The sequence below is a fragment of the Odontesthes bonariensis genome, chromosome 6 (genome assembly GCF_027942865.1).
Source record: "Odontesthes bonariensis isolate fOdoBon6 chromosome 6, fOdoBon6.hap1, whole genome shotgun sequence".
Lineage (NCBI taxonomy): Eukaryota > Metazoa > Chordata > Actinopteri > Atheriniformes > Atherinopsidae > Odontesthes > Odontesthes bonariensis.
This window is the reverse complement of record NC_134511.1, coordinates 26,423,262-26,442,996: the sequence shown is the minus strand read 5'-3', so window position 1 is coordinate 26,442,996 and position 19,735 is coordinate 26,423,262. Positions and strand designations below refer to the sequence as shown.

Genomic DNA, 19,735 nt, shown 5'->3' with positions numbered 1-19,735 from the left:
CAGACTGGAAGACCTCCAGGACATCATGCTCATCTAGAAATGATTTTAATTTAGTATAAACAACTTCTCCCAAAATGTTTTGAATAAAAGGCAGCGTGAAGATCGGTCTAAAATTGGCTAGCACACCAGGATCAAGACCGGGTTTCTTAAGCAAGGGTTGCACCACAGCATGTTTAAAACTTTGGGGCACAATACCAGAAGACAGACTGCTGTTAATAATGGCCAGAACCAACTGCCCTATACTAGGGAAGACCTCTTTAAAAAAGTGAGGCGGCAAAGTGTCACAGGGAGAACCTGATGGCTTAATCTGGCCAACCATATCTTCTAAGGTCTTCAGAGACACAGGCTCAAACAAATCAAACACAGCCGAGCAAGGAACAGGGTCAGAGGGGTCAGATGCAGGAATAGAGATGAGAGCCCTTGCAGTAGTAACCTTGTCCATGAAAAAGTGCAGGAAGCTATTGCACATTTCAGGGGACACCTCTGTGCACACAGACGGGGGGGGGGGGGGGGTTAAGAACAGTTTCAATGGTTTTAAATAGCACACAGGGGTTGTGACGATTAGAGTCTATTAGACATGTATTCTCTTCAGGCCTCTTCAACAGTGCTCTGGTAGCAGCGCCAGCAGTCTTTTATGATTTGGTGGGAAACCTGCAGCTTGTCCTTCTTCCACCTGTGTTCAGCTTTTCGGCACTCCTGTCTAGCTGCACGAGTTCTCACATTAAACCAGGGTTCAAGTTTAGCTTTGGGCTGCACAGTTTTTAATGGCGCCACAGAGTCCAGTATGGTCCCGCAGGAGGAGTGAAACCAAAAACCGAGCTCCTCCGTGTTTGCAGATATTGAGCCAGAGGGGACACACAGCTGTTTAAAAGCAGACGAGAACTGACCGGCAGTGACAGGGTTATAAAATCCCCAACAAGGAGGACATGATCTTACTTGGGCATAATTTCAGCCAGAAGATCAGAGAAGTCATTCCTTATTGCATTTGGGGGGGGTCGGTAGATGATGGCACACAGCACCAGATAGGAGCGATCCACCTTAAATAAATTTGCCTCAAAACTGGAAGAGGAGAATGAGACGACACGCTGCTTACATTTAAAATAGTGATGGGATACTTGATTCCATTTACTGACTCAAGTTTGTATGAGTCACTCACTAAAGTGAATCGGGTTTTCGAGTCACTTGAATCAATCACCCAGAGTGTGCGCCATGGAATGTGCAAACAAGTTCCAAACCACATCCCAAATCATTGTGAAAAAGGCTAAAAATCAAGAAGTCTCCAAGGCGAAACATTTATTTTTCTTACTTTCTCTCTAAATAAATTCAAATAACCCAAAAAGCCAATAAATTAACATTCAGTGCGAAACGGTGCAAAAATATAATAAAATGTATGAAACTGTGCACAAATAGAAAATTTAAATAACCTAAACAATAGTGCAAAAATAATAATATTCTAACATTCAACACTGCACCATTAGAATAAAATAATTATGTACAGAATGAATGAACTCCTGCTTCCTTCAAAATAAAGCCGGGAGGGAGAGGGAGCAAGTGAGCTTCGAGCTGCCTGTGAACTGTGAGTCATGCACGAATCATGAGTCCTGAATCGTGCGGAGCAACGAGTTTCTACAAGCTGGGAGAGAGAGCGAGGGAGCTGTGAACGGCGAGTCCTGAATCATGAGTCCTGAACTGTGCGGAGCAGAGAGCTGTCAAGTTTCTCGGGTAAAGGCTGATTTATGGTCGCCGACGGAGAGCCTCCCGGAGACGCTCTCCTTTGCTTGCGTGCGAAGGTAAACAATCAACCAACGACTTTCACGTCGCGAGATTGGGCCGTTTAACGTAGCGACGCCTAACTTCGAAAGGACGGACTACGGAGACGGATTGCGACGGAGAGGCATACTGAGGCCTTAAGCTGTGAGCTGTATTAGCTCCGCTTCAGCCACGGAGCTAATACAGCAATTAGCTTTATACATTTACGCAATTGCAGTTAGAATAACAGTTGTGTGGCATGTGTCCTCTTTACAGTTAGCTGGCAGTAGCAGCGATGAGTCAGTGAACGAGTTAATGGAGACAATGACTCGTAACTCCCGAGTCAGTAAAAAGAATCTCGAGTTTTGAACGATTGACTCACGAATTGCACATCACTAATCTGTTCTCAACAAGCGCCATCTATCGGCCGGGTAGGTTATGTCACTTAATGTGCTGGTCCTTCATCCACAGAAAATGCTGCAGAAAGTCACAGTCTTACGTGGAAGTTAGTTCTTGACAAAACTAGATGGTGCCTAGTTTTATATTTTATGTTGCAAGGTTCAACAGGCTCACACCTGAATTGGCTGTAAACTTTAAGCTATACATCCATCTGCTATTATTATCAACTCAAATCTACATTACCTACAGGCAATATGCTATGTGAGCTAGCTAACCAGTCTCGCTATGGTCATCTATTACAAAGTTAAAATCAGCAAAGAGACAGATTCACCCGCTTTCCATCTGTATAAACAAGTACATATTAACAGTTTGAACAGTTTACTTACAGTGTAGGAAGTTAACGATCTGTCGAAGGAGACGTTTTGCTGTCGCTGCCCAACTTCCAACTCCGAATGACGCTATAACGAAGAATCTTTTAAAAATAGCGCGTACGATGTGCGGATCTGCCTAGAGTGTGCAGCGCTTCTGCTGTTTGACAGTACATTGTTTGGAGGCGGGGCGTGTCGCTGCCCAACTCCGAATGCAGCTGAAGCCGAGGTTTGAAAAGAGCCCATACGATGTGCGGATCCACCTAGAGTCCGCTGCTATCTGGGAAGCCACTGTAGGAACCGCAGGCGGCCAGGCACACACACTGGCGCCATATTGGCAAACATCAAGCCGACTGACTAATAACTAAGTAACAAAATAAGTAATTAACTTATTACGGAGCTCCTCTCACCTGTCCATCAAATATGACATTTATCATTCCATCCCTGTCCTCCTCTCCAAACAAAAACACCAAGGCCCTTCCAGGCACAGTCAGCTCTTCCGGGCCCCGAGCCATGTAAGGGGCCCGCACACGCATATATCGAGAGTCCCTAATAAGTAATGAAAAGACAAAATGATTCACACGTCTGCACGTATTGTTTTGCTACAATATACTGTTTAAGAGTTGTATTACCAACATATAGTCATGTTACCAGCTCAGGTAAATCCTTTCTGTGTGATACTGTGGAATACTTACTGAGCTCCAACCATCTTGGGTTCATAGAAACCAGGTTTCTGTGCAAAATACAGCGGGACAGTTAGCAACTGGAGTGACTGAACGCCATATCATCATTCATACACTGAATGACACAATGGTAAGACTTACCTGCTGCCTCAGAGGTTCAAAGCCTCCAAAATCATCATTGGGAATCATTGAAGCAATCACCTGTAGTAACAAAGCAAACAAATATTAATGAATACTCCACATGTGACTTCATGTAGGTGAACTTCCATTAAAGATATTTGATGATTGATGTTATCAAAATGCCCAAAATTATGTAGCCACATTGGCCTAATGGGCAGGTTCATCTGAAGCCTATAAGGTTACTTATTACTCCAACTACAGTTCCTTTATGCCTCAAAATAAGTTAAACAATGGTCAGTCATACTGAAAAATGATTCCATCACTATATTCAAATTCAAGAGAGCACTGTAGAATACAATGCTCAAAAAAATTGTAATCAACTATACGACAGGCAGGATTAACTTAAAAGTGTTCTCATTACTAATCATTTAGTTTTATCAGTTCTTTAGTAACTTTTTTTAACCATAATAAATGCAGCTATTTGACCCCAGAACTGCTGGAACTTGTTTGGCTGTAGGATCCAGGATGGCAAGTTCCTGCATTTCTCCAAACCACATAGTAGTTATAAAGTTAGGCAGCAACAGATGACTACTGAAGGGCCCACATAGCTGATATGAGGTCCAATCAGTATTTGTTTCCCCCCCTCATAGTAATATAATGAATGTAACAACGATAAGTCAGATTAGTTCCAGTTATACTGGTAACGATGAATCGTAAGCATCATGTTCCTGTAAGATATTATTTACTACAAGGACCAACTACCTTTGCCTTGCCCAAGAAGTCTCTTTGTCGTAGCTGCTCAATCTCCTGTTTCCTGGGACGAAACACCACACCCTCAGGGACAAGGAGAGGAACTGGGATCATCTTCCTCTGTTTTCAAAATCACAATAAATGTTTTCAATGTTTAAAGACACCATTTAACTTCAGAATACTTGAGGAACCAAACACTGAACTGAACTGAACTGAGTTAAATGATACTTTATTAATCCTCAAAATATGAAATTAGTTTGCAATGTAAAAAATCTAAATAGTTTAGTCATTATCCATCCATCCAATTTCTATACAATTTCTATGGGAAACTGGAAACTCCTACCTTCTTATTGGGCAAGATGCAGGGTACACCCAGGACAGGTCACCTATCCATCATAAGGCCAACATAGAGACAAATAACCATCCATACTCACACTTTCTCCTACGGTCAATTTGGAATCACCAATTGAACTAACATGCATGTTTTTGTACTGTGAGAGGAAGCCAAAGTACCCAAAGAGAACCCACCAATGCTCAGGGAGAACATGTGGCTCAGGTGATCCTGGAACATCCCATAGTTAAGCTGCTATAGGCCTAGACTGCCTCGGGGCCTCCTAGGGGACCTCCTATGACTAACTTGCAGAAGGGACATATAATCCCTCCAGCGAGTCCTGGGTCTGCCCTCTCCCAGTAGGACGTGCTCGGAAAATATCCAAAAGCAGGCAACCAGGAGGCATCCTAACCAGATGCCCGAACCACCTCAGCTGACTCCTTTCGATGTGGAGGAGCAGTGGCCCTACTCTGAGCTCCCTCCGGATGGCGAGCTCCTCACCCTATCTCTAAATTTTTATTTTTTCTACAGATTTTATTTGTTTCAATGATTTCATTGTTGGTTGATTACTGTAACTTATTATGGTAAGAAATACTTTCAGTTATTCACGCTCCTCCTCACCAAGATGGCGGCGTGTGCGGACACAGCGGCCCCCCTCTGTCCCGAAAATGTGGTGTATACATATTTGTCTTGTCGGTGTGTTCGAGTGATTTTATGTTCTCGTCATGTTTGTCCATCCCGAGGCGCACATACGGCCGGGGGACTCTTATTGATATCGGAAAAACCTGGCACACACTAAGGAGCTATACAACCTCGGTCTACTCCGGCGGCCCACTTCAGCATGGAACCCAACCACTGCAGTACACCCACAGAGGAAGCGCTGCAGGCGGTGTGCGAGGAGGCAGAAGTGGGGCAAGGGTATCCGGACCAGGCTAGCGGCTAATCCACACAAGCCCGCTATATCATCCATCGTACTCGCCAATGTACGCTCCCTGGACAACAAACTGGATTACATACACCTGCTAAGATCGACCCAGCAGACTGTGAGAGAGTGCTGTGTTTTTTTGTTCACCGAAACATGGCTCAACAACAACATACCGGACCCTGCCATCCAGTTCGACTAGCTAACATGCTACAGAGCAGACAGAGCCTTCATTGGAAAAGGTAAGATCTGCAGTGGCAGGGTCTGTGTTTACATCAGGGATGCTTGGTGTCAGGACACTGTGGTGGTTTGCAGACATTGCTCACCCCTTGCGGAGATTATGATCATTAAGCGTCGGCCTTTCTATCTACCGAGGGAGTTTTCTGCCATCCTGCTTGTTGCAGTCTACATCCCTCCCAGCTGTAACAACAACGATAGAGTGATCAACAGACAGCCCATCCAGCCCATTGTGGCTGGAGATTTCAACCATGCAAATCTCAAAACAGTGTTTCCTCAGTTGTACCAGCACATTGACTTTCCAACAGGGGCAAACAACACACTGGACTTGGTTTACACAACACTGAGAGGAGCATACAAGGCCTCACCCCTCCCCCATATTGGCGCTTCAGACCACGTCCCTGTACTGCTAATGCCAGCATACAGGCCAAAGGTTAAGCCTGATTTATACTCGGAAACCAGGTTGTCTGCGTGTGTGTCGCAGTTAACGCAGACATGCCCCCCCCCCTACGCAGACACTACGCAGACACTCTGGTGCACCTCCTCAAAATTGTAACTCACCGCAGACAGTGCCGCAGACATCGCCGCAGACATCGCCGCAGACAGGAGAGAAAGGAGGCCTCTGATTGGTCAACTCTACATCCGCTAACCGGCTGACGCTAACCGTGCTAACCGTGACGATTCTTTCCCTCTCTGGCAGCTCCAGTAGTAGCAATATTTCTTCTATTTCTAGATCGATCAGCTGCATCTCAATCAAAGTGCGCATTCGTCCAGTCGCCATTGTTGTTGAATGACCTCCGTAATTGTGTAGCGTGCTCTCAGGAAAGACAGAGAACGGAGAAGATTCGCCCTCTTGTCATTTTACTCTCTTGTCATTTACTCTCTTGTCATTTTACTCTCTTGTCATTTTACTCTCTTGTCATTTACTCTCTTGTCATTTTACTCTCTTGTCATTTACGCTCTTATCCCTTACGCTCCGCAACTCTCTTGTCCTCTCTCTATTTTACTCCGTAACTATTAATTCCCAATTTTTTTAGACTTCCTTTTTTTATAAAGTCTGGTCCGACACACGCGAGTGTTTGCTAAATCACACCGCCCGGCCCAAGAAGAACAGCCGACTCAACGTCACCCAGCCGGTCACCAAGGAAACGTGGTCTCCAACAACGACGCCCAGCCGCTGGTAACCAAGGAAGCGTGGTCTCCAAGGACTGACGCTCACCTTGTAAAGAACCACGATACTCTACGGCAAAAGTAAGGCGCATAAAGTCTGATATCTTTGGAGCAGTGGAACTCTGCTGAACTCGGAGTGCTGAATCCTTCCTCTGGAGGTGATGGTTGTGCAGAGATCCGTAGGAAATAACCGGCCGAAGTGATTAGCCATAGCAACTCGTGAAGGCCCAGACTGTATTAACGTTTTAACCCCAGGTCACTAGTCCTCCCGTTTAGCTAAGTTATCTCTCCCTTTCAACCGTGTTTCCTTATAACTATTGCAAAATACCCATATTCTGTCTCTTATCAATTGTTTATACACCTATATACCTGTGCAATGTTGAATAAATGTTTGTATTAATCCATTTAAGAGTGTAACAGACAGTTACTAAGTCGGTTGTCACTTCAAACAGAACGTACGAATCAGAATGAGACTGATTATTAATTGATTATTAATTTAACATACCAGGATCGTAAGATTTTAAACAGTTTTCCTCTTTGGACTGTATAACTTAAATAAGTCAAAACAAAACAAGAGGTGGTGCCCTGCTATTTTCGAGGTAAATATTAATTAATAACGTGCCAACGCTACAATTGTAACACCCACAATCCTAGCTTGTTCGTGATTGTCCCTCTTGCGTTGTGGCGTGGGATTAACATAGCGCAGACAGCGCTTCAAGTCATAAATCAAAAATAACTGCGTCGTGTCTGCGACAAGCTCACTGCGACACACTGCTGCGAAGTATACACGAGCCTTTAAAGTCACCAGACCGGTCCAGAAGCAGGTACGGGTGTGGCCAGAGGGTGCCTCCTCAGCACTTCAGGACTGCTTTAACACCACAGACTGGGACATGTTTAAGCAGGCAGCCACCTACAACCACCAGATTGACATCCAGGAGTTTTCAGACACTCTACTGCCTACATCAGTAAATGCATTGATGATGTCACGGACACCAAGACCATCACAGTACGGGCCAACCAGAAACCATGGCTGACGGAGGAAGTCCATAGGTTACTGAGAGCCCGGATTGCTGCTTTCAGAGCAGGTGATGAGGCTGGTCTGAGATCAGCAAGAGCCAACTTGTCCCGTGGCATCAGACTAGCAAAGAAGCAGTACAGCAGCAGGATTACGCACCACTTCACTGACAGCAGAGACATGAGGAGCCTGTGGCAGGGGATACAGACCATCACAGACTATAAACCCCGACCACAGACCTGTGACAACGACATCACTCTACTGAACAGTTTGAACAACTTCTTTGGACGGTTTGAAGCTGACAATGGCACCCCTGAAAGAAGGCACCACTCGCTCCAGATGACCAGGGGCTGTCCCTGTCTTCAGCCAGCGTGAGGAGATCCCTCTCCAGGATCAACACTCGCAAGGCTGCAGGACCTGACAACATTCCTGGCCGGGTGCTTAAGGATTGTGCAGAGCTCACAGATGTCCTCACAGACATCTTTAACACCTCCCTGAGCCAAGCTGTTGTTCCCACCTGCTTCAAGAGTACCACCATCGTCCCTGTTCCAAAAAAAGCCTCTCCATCCTGCTTCAACGTGCCCTGTGGCACTGACCCCGATCATCATGAAGGGCTTCGAGCGGTTAGTCATGCAGCACATAAAATCTATCCTCCCACCTTCCCTGGACCCTTACCAATTTGCATATTGGGCCGACCGGTCCACTGATGATGCAATTTCCACCACCCTCTACTCAGCTCTCACTCACCTGGACACTAAGGACTCATATGTGAGGATGCTGTTCTTAGACTTTAGTCCAGCTTTCAACACGATCATCCCCCAGCAGCTGATACAGAAACTGGACTGTCTAGGACTGAACACCTCACTGTGCAACTGGTTGCTGGACTTCCTGACCAGGAGACCACAGGCAGTCCGGGTCGGCAGCAACGCATCCTGCACCATCACACTGAACACAGGGGCCCCCCAAGGATGCGTGCTCAGCCCCCTACTCTTCACCCTGCTGACTCACGACTGCACACCAACACACAGCAGCAACCTCTTCATCAAGTTTGCGGATGACACTACTGTGGTGGGGCTCATCAACAACAACGATGAGTCAAACTACAGGGACGAGGTGAGCCAACTGGCCGCGTGGTGCAGAGACAACAATCTCTTTCTTAATGTGGGGAGATTGTTGTCGACTTCTGGAGAGCCCCCACCCATCACCCTCCACTGACCATAAATGGTGATGCTGTGGAGAGAGTGAGCAGCGCCAAGTTCCTGGGTGTGCACCTCACTGAGGACCTCTCTTCGCTCAGCAGCGCCTCTACTGACTAAAAACAGCCAGAGCACCAGCCCCCATAATGCACACCTTCTACTGTGGAACCGCCGAGAGCATCCTGACCGGCTGCATCACTGTGTGGTACGGCGGCTGCACTGCATCCTGCAGGAAGGCCCTGCAGCGCATAGTGAGAGCAGCTGAGAGGATCATCGGCACCCCTCTCCCCTCCCTCCAAGATATCTACAACACACGCCTGGCCCGCAAAGTACTCAGCATTGCGGGTGACTTCACCCATCCCACCCACTGCTTCTTCAGACTCCTGCCCTCCGTGAGGAGACTGAGGAGCCTCCGGGCGAGAACCAGCAGACTGAGAGACAGCTTCACCCACCAGGCTGTCAGGATGCTGAACTCACTCCCAGCACTATCCCCCCTTCCCTCTCTGCCCCCTGCCCCCACAAACTCTGGACACTGACACCCCCCTCCCTCCCAATGCACAAACCAAATGGCACCAGTCCCTTCACCAACTCTGAACAATCGACAAACCAAATTGCACTGTGTATAGTCAATTAGTGTACATGAACTGTACATAGCTCACTGTAAATTCTGTTTATACTGTTAATCTGTTTATACTGCCATATGTATATATATATATATATATATATATATATATATATACATATATATATATACAGATTTGCCACTGCTGTTTTTATATATCTTTTCACTTGTATATATATTTTTTAATATATTTTTTTTTTACCTCCTACTTTATATATATTATATTTTACTTCATGTTTATTGCTGTTTTGCACCACGGATAAGAGGGAAACACTATTTCAATTCTGTGTATGTCCTGCACATATGGCAGTATTGACAATAAAGTTGACTTGACTTGAAGTATTGAAATAAATACTTGAAATATTCAGTCTGCAACATCAGTGTTGTGCAGTGCTTGGTAAAGTTTATAGTAGGCCTATTTGTGTACATTCTCCCTATATCTCAAACTAATCATGTTGCGGGTTTGTCACTATTTTTTTTTTTTTTACATCTAAATTATCTCTTGCATAACAATGTCTGGCCAAAAATCTAGCACATGCTATTTCCTAAAATAATTTTTTTTTTTATAAATGTGTTTTTTTTTTTATCACAGCAGTGTGAAACTGGCTGCAATAGTGTGTGATCATTGAGGACTGTGTTGGGTAAATGAAAACTAATAGCATTTTCACAAATATGTATGTTTTGACTGAAGTGTGTCATTTTGCCAACAATCTAAGAATTATGCAAATTGAGTGTGGTGTTTGGATAATTGTGATTATATTTTGAAAAAAACAACCCAGTTTTCAAAATTGCGTGTAAACAATTGAAAAAAAAACTAACAAAAAGGTCTCGAAAGATATTGACAAAATGTTATTAAACTTTATATGGAGAAACAAAAAACACTATCTTAAAAAATCAGTAATAATGAACTGATATCATAATGGTGGCCTTAACTTTTTAGACTTTTACACTTTAAATACTTTCCAAATAAATTGGCTTAAACAGTTTATCAAGAACCTATCTTCAATTTGGAACTTCATAGCAAATTTTATTTTCTCTAAATTAGGCCTAAATTTGTTTATACTTTGTAATTAGAATGTTGAAAAAATCCTCTCAAAACTATTCAACTTTCATAAACAGATGCTTCTTTCTTGGTCATTGATCTATAAACATATTTTTCCCACATATATACTACATATGGAACAATAACGACATCATATATGGAAACAAATCCTTATTTTGCCCTTTTTGGTTGTGGTTTGTCAGTTGTGTTTTCTCTTTTGCTGTTGTGATTTGCACTTCAGGGCCACCGTACAATGGGGCTATAGCATCTTAAGAACTCTGACGCACATATAAATTGTATTTTTGTGACTTTAAGGATTTTTTACAAGTCATAAGTACTTTCAAGTGTGAAATAAAGGTTGCAACTCTCACTTCAATGTTGTCCAAAGCCACCTCTATGTTTCCTCTGCGTCCTGTTCCTCTGTCCTGGGAGACTGACAGCAGAACCTCCCTGGCTCGTTCCCACTGGCCCATCCGGCAGTAAACAGCTGCTGCATTATGTAATACCTAGGGGACACATTACAATTACAAATTCAACCAATATCTATTTAATCGTAAGGTTGATGAAAAGTCTCAATTCTCAATTATTGCATAATTTTCTACAGCAAATAGTACAGTGTGAGAGATGATATGATTTTTTTTTTTTTGTCTTGCTTGTCAAACTTATTTCCTGGTTTTGGAACAAAACCCCATGCACTGCAGTTTTGACTGAGAAATATAATATAATTACATAATAATGTAATTCTTCCATAGTCCTGAACTCAGAGAAGCAGCATCACTGTTCCAGTATTTATCAGGGTGACACGTCTGTAAAATAGGTGTTTCTGTTGGAGCAGTGTTTTAAATTAACAGAGGTTCATTCCCTTTTTTCCACGTTGAAGAATAACATTATTGGAGAAATGCAGCAGGGTGCACTGTTTCTCCTTTTCTGTATCATAAAAATGAACAAGCTATCTTTCTGATGTTTAAGTTCAGTATGGATTATATTTTAAATGTTTGCTCTTTTCAGTGTGATAAGAACTAGCAGCAATATTTTACTCAGAATATTTGTTTTTAGAGAATACACAATACAGAGCAGGGACACTGATTGTAGAGCAATAAGCAATAACAAACATCACACGGATTCAACGGAAAGCAGAAAGGGAGGATACAACATATCCTGACATTCTGTTACATGAAATTCTGTTACATCAAAAACAAGGTTTTTGATGTATCATTTCTATACATGGATTACAAAATATGTTGATCTGTTTTAGTTTTCAGTGAGCAGTGTTGTTCTGTCACATCTGGATTTAAAGCATTTTCCCAATGGGTTTCTCATTCATTCACACAGTCATATAGTATTTCTTATTCTACACATGCACACCATCACCTCACAGCAAGAAGGTTCCAGGTTCGAATTCCAGCTGAGGACTTTCTGTGTGGAGTTTGCATGTTATCCCCAAATATATGCATGGGTTCTCTTTAGGTACTCCAGCTTTCTTGCACCGTCCAAAAACATGCATATCAGGTTAATTAGTGACTCTAAATTGTCCCTAGGAATGGGTGTGACAACTCATGGGGGTGGGGGGGCAACAATCTCTTACCCCAAAAATGTACTTCTGGAAGAATGGTGGTCAATAATTCCCATATACTGTTATGATTCTGATTCGTCTGCCTACTCTGCTCTCCCTGTTTGCATTTAGTTCATCTCATCCACCTGCCTGCTGCTGCTCTGCAGAGCAATCAGACTCATTTCTCACACCTGTTCATCAGCCCTTTTATGACAGGCAGACGACGCCAGATTTTTTAAATCCTTATGTGTGTCGTTGGATATCTCTGTTCTGGACACCGACCCCGTTTCTGCCTCTAGACCATCGTCTCCTGCCTAGCCCCATGAAAGGATTGTTTGCTTCTGGCTCCCTGGTTCTGACCTTGTTTCTGTCTCCCGGATTCCGAGCTCTGTTCTGCCCCTCAACTGAACCCCAAAGGTTTTCTAGACCTCGCCTCTGGTTCATGCCTAACCATCCCACGAAGGAACGGAACCTCTGCCCACAGTCACGAACGGATTCCGAAAAGGTTAGTGGCATCCTTTCAGAGCTCTCGATCTTTGCAAGCCACTAACCTGTTTCTCCGTCCCCAGTGGTTCCAGTCCTGCTGCTGGTGGTTCCTGTCCAGAACTCTTTTATTGCAATAAACCTGTTAACCTTTTATTTTGCTGTCTGGCTGAAATTCTGGGTCCTCTGTCCCGTCCATTACATAAACACACACCTAAACCTTGTGGAATGCTTGAACAAAAGAGTTATAAGCTGTTATAGCTGCAAAGGGTGGGCTGACGTTATATTAAACCCTATGGGTGTAAAGGCAGATGAGAGAATACTTTTGGCAATATAGTGTATGTGAAGACTTGACATTAAGAGGTCAGTGTGCTAATTTCTATGAACATGGTGGTATGGACTTCCTGGACTTTTTTTTTTTTTTTTTTTTTTTTGCACATTAAATAATATCTTTATATATTTTTTTTTTTTCTAAAACAGGGGGTCTAAATTGTTTTCCTACTATGTAGCTATAATACAATCCCTCAAATTGTCAAACTCTCAAATTTTTCCTGGAAAGACCAGGCAACGTTTACGAGAGCTTTACAAATACAACTTTTCCTTCCCTAAACACAAATCTTTATTTTTAGATAACTGGTTTGCCCAAGGCATTCACCTTCTCTCATATTTATTTTTTTCCTCTATGGCCTCAATCAATGAAACTTGATGTGTTTGCTCCCACATGTGTTTTGCCATTTCGACTACACAATAGAGAACCCAGCTTATTGGGGATTTATTTCCTTATATTATCATGTGCAGAGTTAGAATGTGTGGTGTGTTAGGGTGAACGTCTGACCTGCCAGCTGAAGAGTTTGAATCTTAGTCCCAGCTGTCTGTAGTCAATGACAGTATTGCCTCTCATATGCTTCTGTGCCCAGATACAGTCTGAGAGTGCCTCCTCTAATCTGGACAGAGAACATTGACACAAATAAACAGAAATTGATTTTAAAAAATCCAAATATGGTTGGATAATTTTTTTTCTTTTTCAATCCATTAACTTAGTGTTTCTTTCTCGTGCCTGGGTAACATTTGTGAGCATTGTAAGCCTGAAGTTCAATTCATTTTCATTTATATAGCGCCAAATACAACAAATGTCATCTCAAGGCACTTAGATAATAAAGTCCAATTCAAGCCAATTGGAATTCAATTAATCGTAATCATAATTATTCATAAAATAATCCAATTCATTCATATAGTGCCAATTCAAAAACAATTTTCTAGCTAAGGAAACCAACAGATTGCACTGAAAACTTTTTCTTTTTCGGTCCAATCTCCCGGCCTGAGCGTGCCTGAGGCGACTGTGGAGAGAAAGTTGTTGCCTTTGGACTTGAGCACCAAAGGGAAAAACTATCTAGCTATATAGTTACTCTCGGTGGTATTTCCTTGGCTTCTCGTACTACAGTGAGGAACCTTGGAGTTATTTTTGACCAGAATTTATCATTTAACCCACATATAAAACAGGTTTCTAGGACTGCCTTCTTTCATCTTCGTAATATTGTTAAAATCAGGAACATCTTGTCTCAGAGTGATGCAGAAAAACTGCTCCATGCATTTGTTACTTCAAGATTGGACTACTGTAATTCTTTATTCTTGGGCTGTCCCGCATATTCTCTGAAAAGCCTTCAGTTGATCCAAAATGCTGCAGCCAGAGTTCTGATGAGAACTAACAGGAGAGATCATATTTCTCCAGTTTTAGCTTCTCTTCATTGGCTCACTGTTAAATTCAGAATAGAATTTAAGATTCTTCTCCTCACATATAAAGCTCTTAATGACCGAGCTCCATCATATCTTAAAGATCTCATTATAAGATATTTTCCTAACAGAGCACTTCGCTCCCAAACTGCAGGTTTACTTGAGATTCCCAGAGTTTCTAAAAGTAGAATGGGAGGCAGAGCCTTCAGTTATCAGGCCCCTTTATTGTGGAACAAGGTTTCAGTTCTCCATAGAAGAGACAGATAAATCCAGTCTTACAATCAGAAGTTGTAGGATGTAGGCACACTGATTGTCTTGAGATAATTTTAAATACTTTCTTTTTGTTTGTGACCTTTGTGTGACATTAGTTGGAAAGGTTATAAGATCTATCCAGATAACCTATCCCTGGACTGGAAGTCTTACCTGTCAACCTGCATCATCACTGCTGCCCTCTGGAAGAAGCCAACAGCAAGGCGTTCATCCTTAGCAAGGGTGAGGTCTAAAGACTGGACATCACAGTGGGGACAAGGCAAGTTTAGGTTCAGGATAAATAGATGAAGACATTATCATGTACTTTCATTTAATTTTCCAATTAAAATCATTCAGTCATAGTTAGCAATATATATATATATATCAGACTTACACAGCCTTTTTTTTTAAACCATGATTTCTGCTGATACTTGAGAACCAGTTGTGATGAATAACCATGCTATCGAGAGAGTTGTTTAAAGATTGGAGCAGCTAATTGCTTTTAAAAGCACAACTAACTGATAGAATAAAAGCTCAAATGAATGTTCTATGTGTTTCACGGAAAGATGGCCACAGGAACATATTCCTGACTCCCAAAGCCTCTGTGCACAGCTTTTAGACTGTAGAGAAAATATACCCTACAAGCAGAGTGGCAAAAGTAAAGTTGTGGTGGACATGTTACTATGAAAAAGGATGTTAGCTGTAAGTTCTTAATCAATCAATCAGACTTTGTTCCACATTCAGTCACTATGAAAACTGCAAAGTGCTTTACAGAATGCAAATGCAGAAACCAGTGAAGACAATAAACACAATATATACCACCCCATAGCCTCAGCTCCAATATACTAAAGGATTGTATTCTGAAAAACAATATAAGGAATGAAAAACTAAGGAAACCCTATCATGTGTAGATCTAAAAGAAAATCGCACAAATTTGTGTGAGGGAATTACTAGAGGCAGGTAAAAAAAAAAAAAAAAGATGTAAAAAGCTGATAAATTTTTAAAATAGAAAATCCTTGAAGGTTTCTTGGGACCAAAATATGCTGATTTGTAAAGCAATGAATTGACAAAAAATAAATAATGTGTCCATGCGATTGGTAGCCCCCTGCCAACATCATCACCTCAGTTGTTGCTACAAACACAGTACTCCATTACATTTATGGTTATTTCTGGATATTACAAGCATGTCACTCTCTCTGCGACACCTCCCATTTTTGTACAGTTTTTTCAAATGATTTACTTTATTTTTCCTAATTTTTTCTTAATAATTTAAACGGGACAAAAATTTATTTTTCTTTGGGTGTTATTCAATAAATTCCCACTCAAACATGCAGTACATACTTCAACAGCAGCAACTTGGAATAATCAGTATAAAAAAAGCTGTGTGCTGATAATGTACGCAACTTTTTTTTTGCTATGTATTCAAGTTATTTCAAATCTACTGGAGGTCACTTCTGTCAGAATGCGGGTTGGCAGGACACGGATGCGGACTCCAGAGGTGTAAGAGCAAACTTGGTTTATTAACGAAACAACAAAAGACAAAACAGGGCGCGGCCGAGCCAGGTGGTGACACTAAACTGTGGGACCAAAAACATGGATTTAACTGTGACAAGAAAAACAAAACAAAACAAAACGCATGGCATGGCATGGCATGGCATGGCATGGCATGAAAAACACTTAACTTGGCTTGGTGTTGCAAGACAAGGGAGATGGTGAATTCAGGGAAAGGAAATCACAAACTGAAAGGGGAGCCTGGGAACTAAATACTAAACTGGGAGTGATTGACAAATGAGTGCAGCTGGAGACAATGAATGCAGGTGACGTGAGTGAAACTTATGAACTGAACATGGGAAGTGAGGGAAAAACAATGGCAAAACTAAAACATGAACTCAAAAACCAAGATATGAAACAACCCAACACATGACAAAAAAAAAAAACTAAAAACATGTGTAAAACCCCATGGACGTGACAACTTTTTTCCACTTTGCATGAGCTCTTTTTTGCATGTGTGTTTAAACTGATTGAAACTGTGCCAGTAATTGTATCCAAGTAAAATTTTGTGTTTGTATTTTTATACATATACATATACATATACATATATTTGATACTTTTTATATATACAATTTTTTTTTAGTCCTGTTCAATACATTTTGTGATATTGTTAAAGGAGAAGTTGAGTTTTTTTTAAACCTGGACCTTATTTCTGGCATAAAATACGTTCATCTACTCACCGATAACAATTTGTTATTTGTTTAATCACAAATACTAACCTTCAAAGCCATATCCAGTTGTCCCAAGGCCATGTGAGCTGAGGCTGCATTAAACAGTATGCGAGAAGTGGGTTCATTAATCTGCTGAAGTTTTGCCAGCGCTCCCTGCCAGTCCCCGGCATCCACGGCCACAACGGACTCATTCCACATCCGCAGTAAATCACTGTAAAGCATTTTGGGTAGGAAACACTGGAGCACAACAAAATAAAGGACATGATCAGACATAAAGAAATGTTGTTGTTTCTTTTTTTTATGATGAAACATAAACTTAATAGTGACATTTTACAGGGCATTTCATCTGTGAAGTAGTCAAATACAAAAGGTCTATACTGATTATTTTTAATGTGTGTGACTTAACATCCGGGTAAACAGGGAGAAGCAATCGATCCCTGTCTCAATTCATCCAACGGCAGCCAATCAAGTTACGCTCCATTGGACAGATCAGCCATGTCCACCAACGCGGGTGATGGTGCTGCGGTGAGTGAGTTTACTTTATTTGCCATTTGTGTTAATAAATTTGAGTAATAGATATTACTCAATATCTATTGAGCTGATCTGATGAATTGAGACAGGGATTGATTGCTTCTCCCTGTTTACCCAGATGTTGAGTGTGGTTCTTTTTCCACAGAATTTTTTTAAGTTGAATTTTTTTCCACTGAATTTTTTTTTCCACTGTTGGTTTTTCAAATTCAAAGTCTGATTTTGATGCTGTAAAAATTCAATATTAGAAATTCGTATTCAAACTCTGATGGCACAGAAAAACTTCCAAACATTTCGCTTGTTCATTGACCAAAGTGGCAACTGGAAACCTTAGTTCTGTTTCAGACTAACGTGGAAATAAGTCATTCTCATGCAAAAATGATGGGACAGTTGTAGCAAATTCATAACAAGATCTTGGAAGTTTGCAGCTTTACCAAATTTCCTCAGCTATTTTTTGCAATAGTGTAATATATACATTATGCATAGAGAATGCTCACAAGTATTGATTTCCCACTACGCCACATTCAAATCCTTGAAAAATGTAAATGAGAAAAAGCAAAATTATCAAACTCTTTTTTTTCTTCTTTTGCCTTTTTGAGAGCATGTTTGTTCATCACTTATAGTATATAAGAATATGCTTATTTTTGATAGGTTCTTTAACATTACTCTACTTTGAGGCTTGTTTTTATTGACAGTGGCATTATACCCCACAATTATAGGGAGAGCCAAAAAGCAATAGTCTTATGATGATAAAACAACATTTTTTAAATATTACAATGGAAAGATGCAAAGTCCCCGCAATATGTCAGCATTTATACCATCATTAAGTATAAATAGTCAGTAGATGTAAAATCCTTAAATATAAAAAAATCTTGAAATGCTGACTACAGTATTTATATAGCTTAGTACCAAAGTATGGTATGTGACATAAGGAAATATGTATCATGTATCAATTCATGTTATGTATCATATATCAAATATGTCATGTATTAAAAAAAAGTAATAGAAGAGAAGGTGAAGAAATTCCTAGCCAAAAGATGAGCGCGCGCGCGTGTAAGAGATGTGAATAAATGTAATCAACAAAACTCAGAATGTTAACTGAATACCTAGAATTAGAATTCTCTGAAATCATGTAAAAAAATAAATAAATAAAAAAAGTGAAAAAGGGAAGAAAAAACTATTGGCAAACTATTTTGATTCTAATCTGTTCCATTCTGCAGAATATTTATTTCCTTGTGGCTTTTCCAGTGTCTGCCAATCCAGGCTGTTCAGTTCTGCACACACAAGATCAATAGTCTCCCAAAGAAATGCCACAAATCTTTGACATGCATAGACTCTGCCAATAATATAAGATTCATTTTAGACTAACTTAGTTATTCCTATGTAATTCCTAGTTTTTTGTTTTTCACTTACCACTTTTTCCAGAATGTGTAGTTGGTTAGAGTTCCTTCAGCCTCGGTCTCACTCTGTACCTGCTGTCAATGCTGAAGTGCAAATAAGAGAAACTAGCCTCATGAGGAGTCTCCGCCCAGTTGCTACAAGGAAGTTTTCTATTCACATTCCCCAAAGATGACCTATGCAGGCTGTAGAATTCACCTGTTTATGTGGCATATATACATGAAAATATCCACATCCATTGACAGCCCATATTTATGTAAAACAGCTATAGCTAATGGCACAATGAGGATCAATATGTTCTTATGATCTGATGAACTGTTTTTACATGTGGACTGTTTCTGTCTCAGGACAACAGATGTGAGGTAAAACAGACTTGAGTATATGGAAACATTTACTATTTATTATTTGTCTGTACCAGAGGTTTTTGTCACAGTGAAATCCTGTATCATGCCATCTGCGCAGTAACAATATGCTTGTTAAAGGCTTCTGTGCTAGGTGTAATTAAACTGACTCACAGTATCACCCTTCCTTAATTCTTTTTACATCATAGAATTTCTGGGAAATTTTGTATGAGATCTATTCTGAGTGACCTTTAATCCCACTGTAAGGGATTTCTTTGAGAAGGAAGTCTTTGTCTTTGTTTTCCAGACGTCATCATTTGTCACATTTCCAGTACTTATCCTCCTGGGTCAACCTGCTGTACAGGTTGGATTTTGTAACCCCCCCACTACAGAAACTCTACAGAAAAATGCGACTTAGTATTCATATTCTATGCTTAAATAAAAAGTCGCAGTACCAAAATGAAAAAAAAAAAGGCTTACAAATGAAAGTCCTACATTCAAAATGTTTAAAATGGTATTTGTAATATATATACACAACATAAATGTAATATATACATATATACGTAATTTTGAAATCGTATTGACTTTGTTTACTTTCTTTGTAAAGTGTTGTACATTCACCTAATT

General features: G+C 41.0%; 1 protein-coding gene across 1 annotated transcript in view; it reads right to left on the bottom strand.

Moving 5' to 3' along the window:
• The window catches only part of noxa1 (NADPH oxidase activator 1), a 32,970-nt gene extending 14,113 nt beyond the window's left edge, over positions 1-18,857 (bottom strand). The window contains exons 1-9 of the mRNA XM_075468163.1: positions 18,783-18,857; positions 16,890-17,078; positions 14,794-14,876; positions 13,475-13,583; positions 10,976-11,110; positions 4,082-4,189; positions 3,341-3,400; positions 3,212-3,249; positions 2,927-3,065 (exon numbers count right to left, since the gene is read on the bottom strand). Of these exons, the coding sequence (XP_075324278.1) occupies positions 2,927-3,065; positions 3,212-3,249; positions 3,341-3,400; positions 4,082-4,189; positions 10,976-11,110; positions 13,475-13,583; positions 14,794-14,876; positions 16,890-17,063 (846 nt within the window). The 5' untranslated portion in view covers positions 17,064-17,078; positions 18,783-18,857. The remainder of the gene's footprint in view (positions 1-2,926; positions 3,066-3,211; positions 3,250-3,340; positions 3,401-4,081; positions 4,190-10,975; positions 11,111-13,474; positions 13,584-14,793; positions 14,877-16,889; positions 17,079-18,782) is intronic.
• Positions 18,858-19,735: the final 878 nt, after the last annotated feature.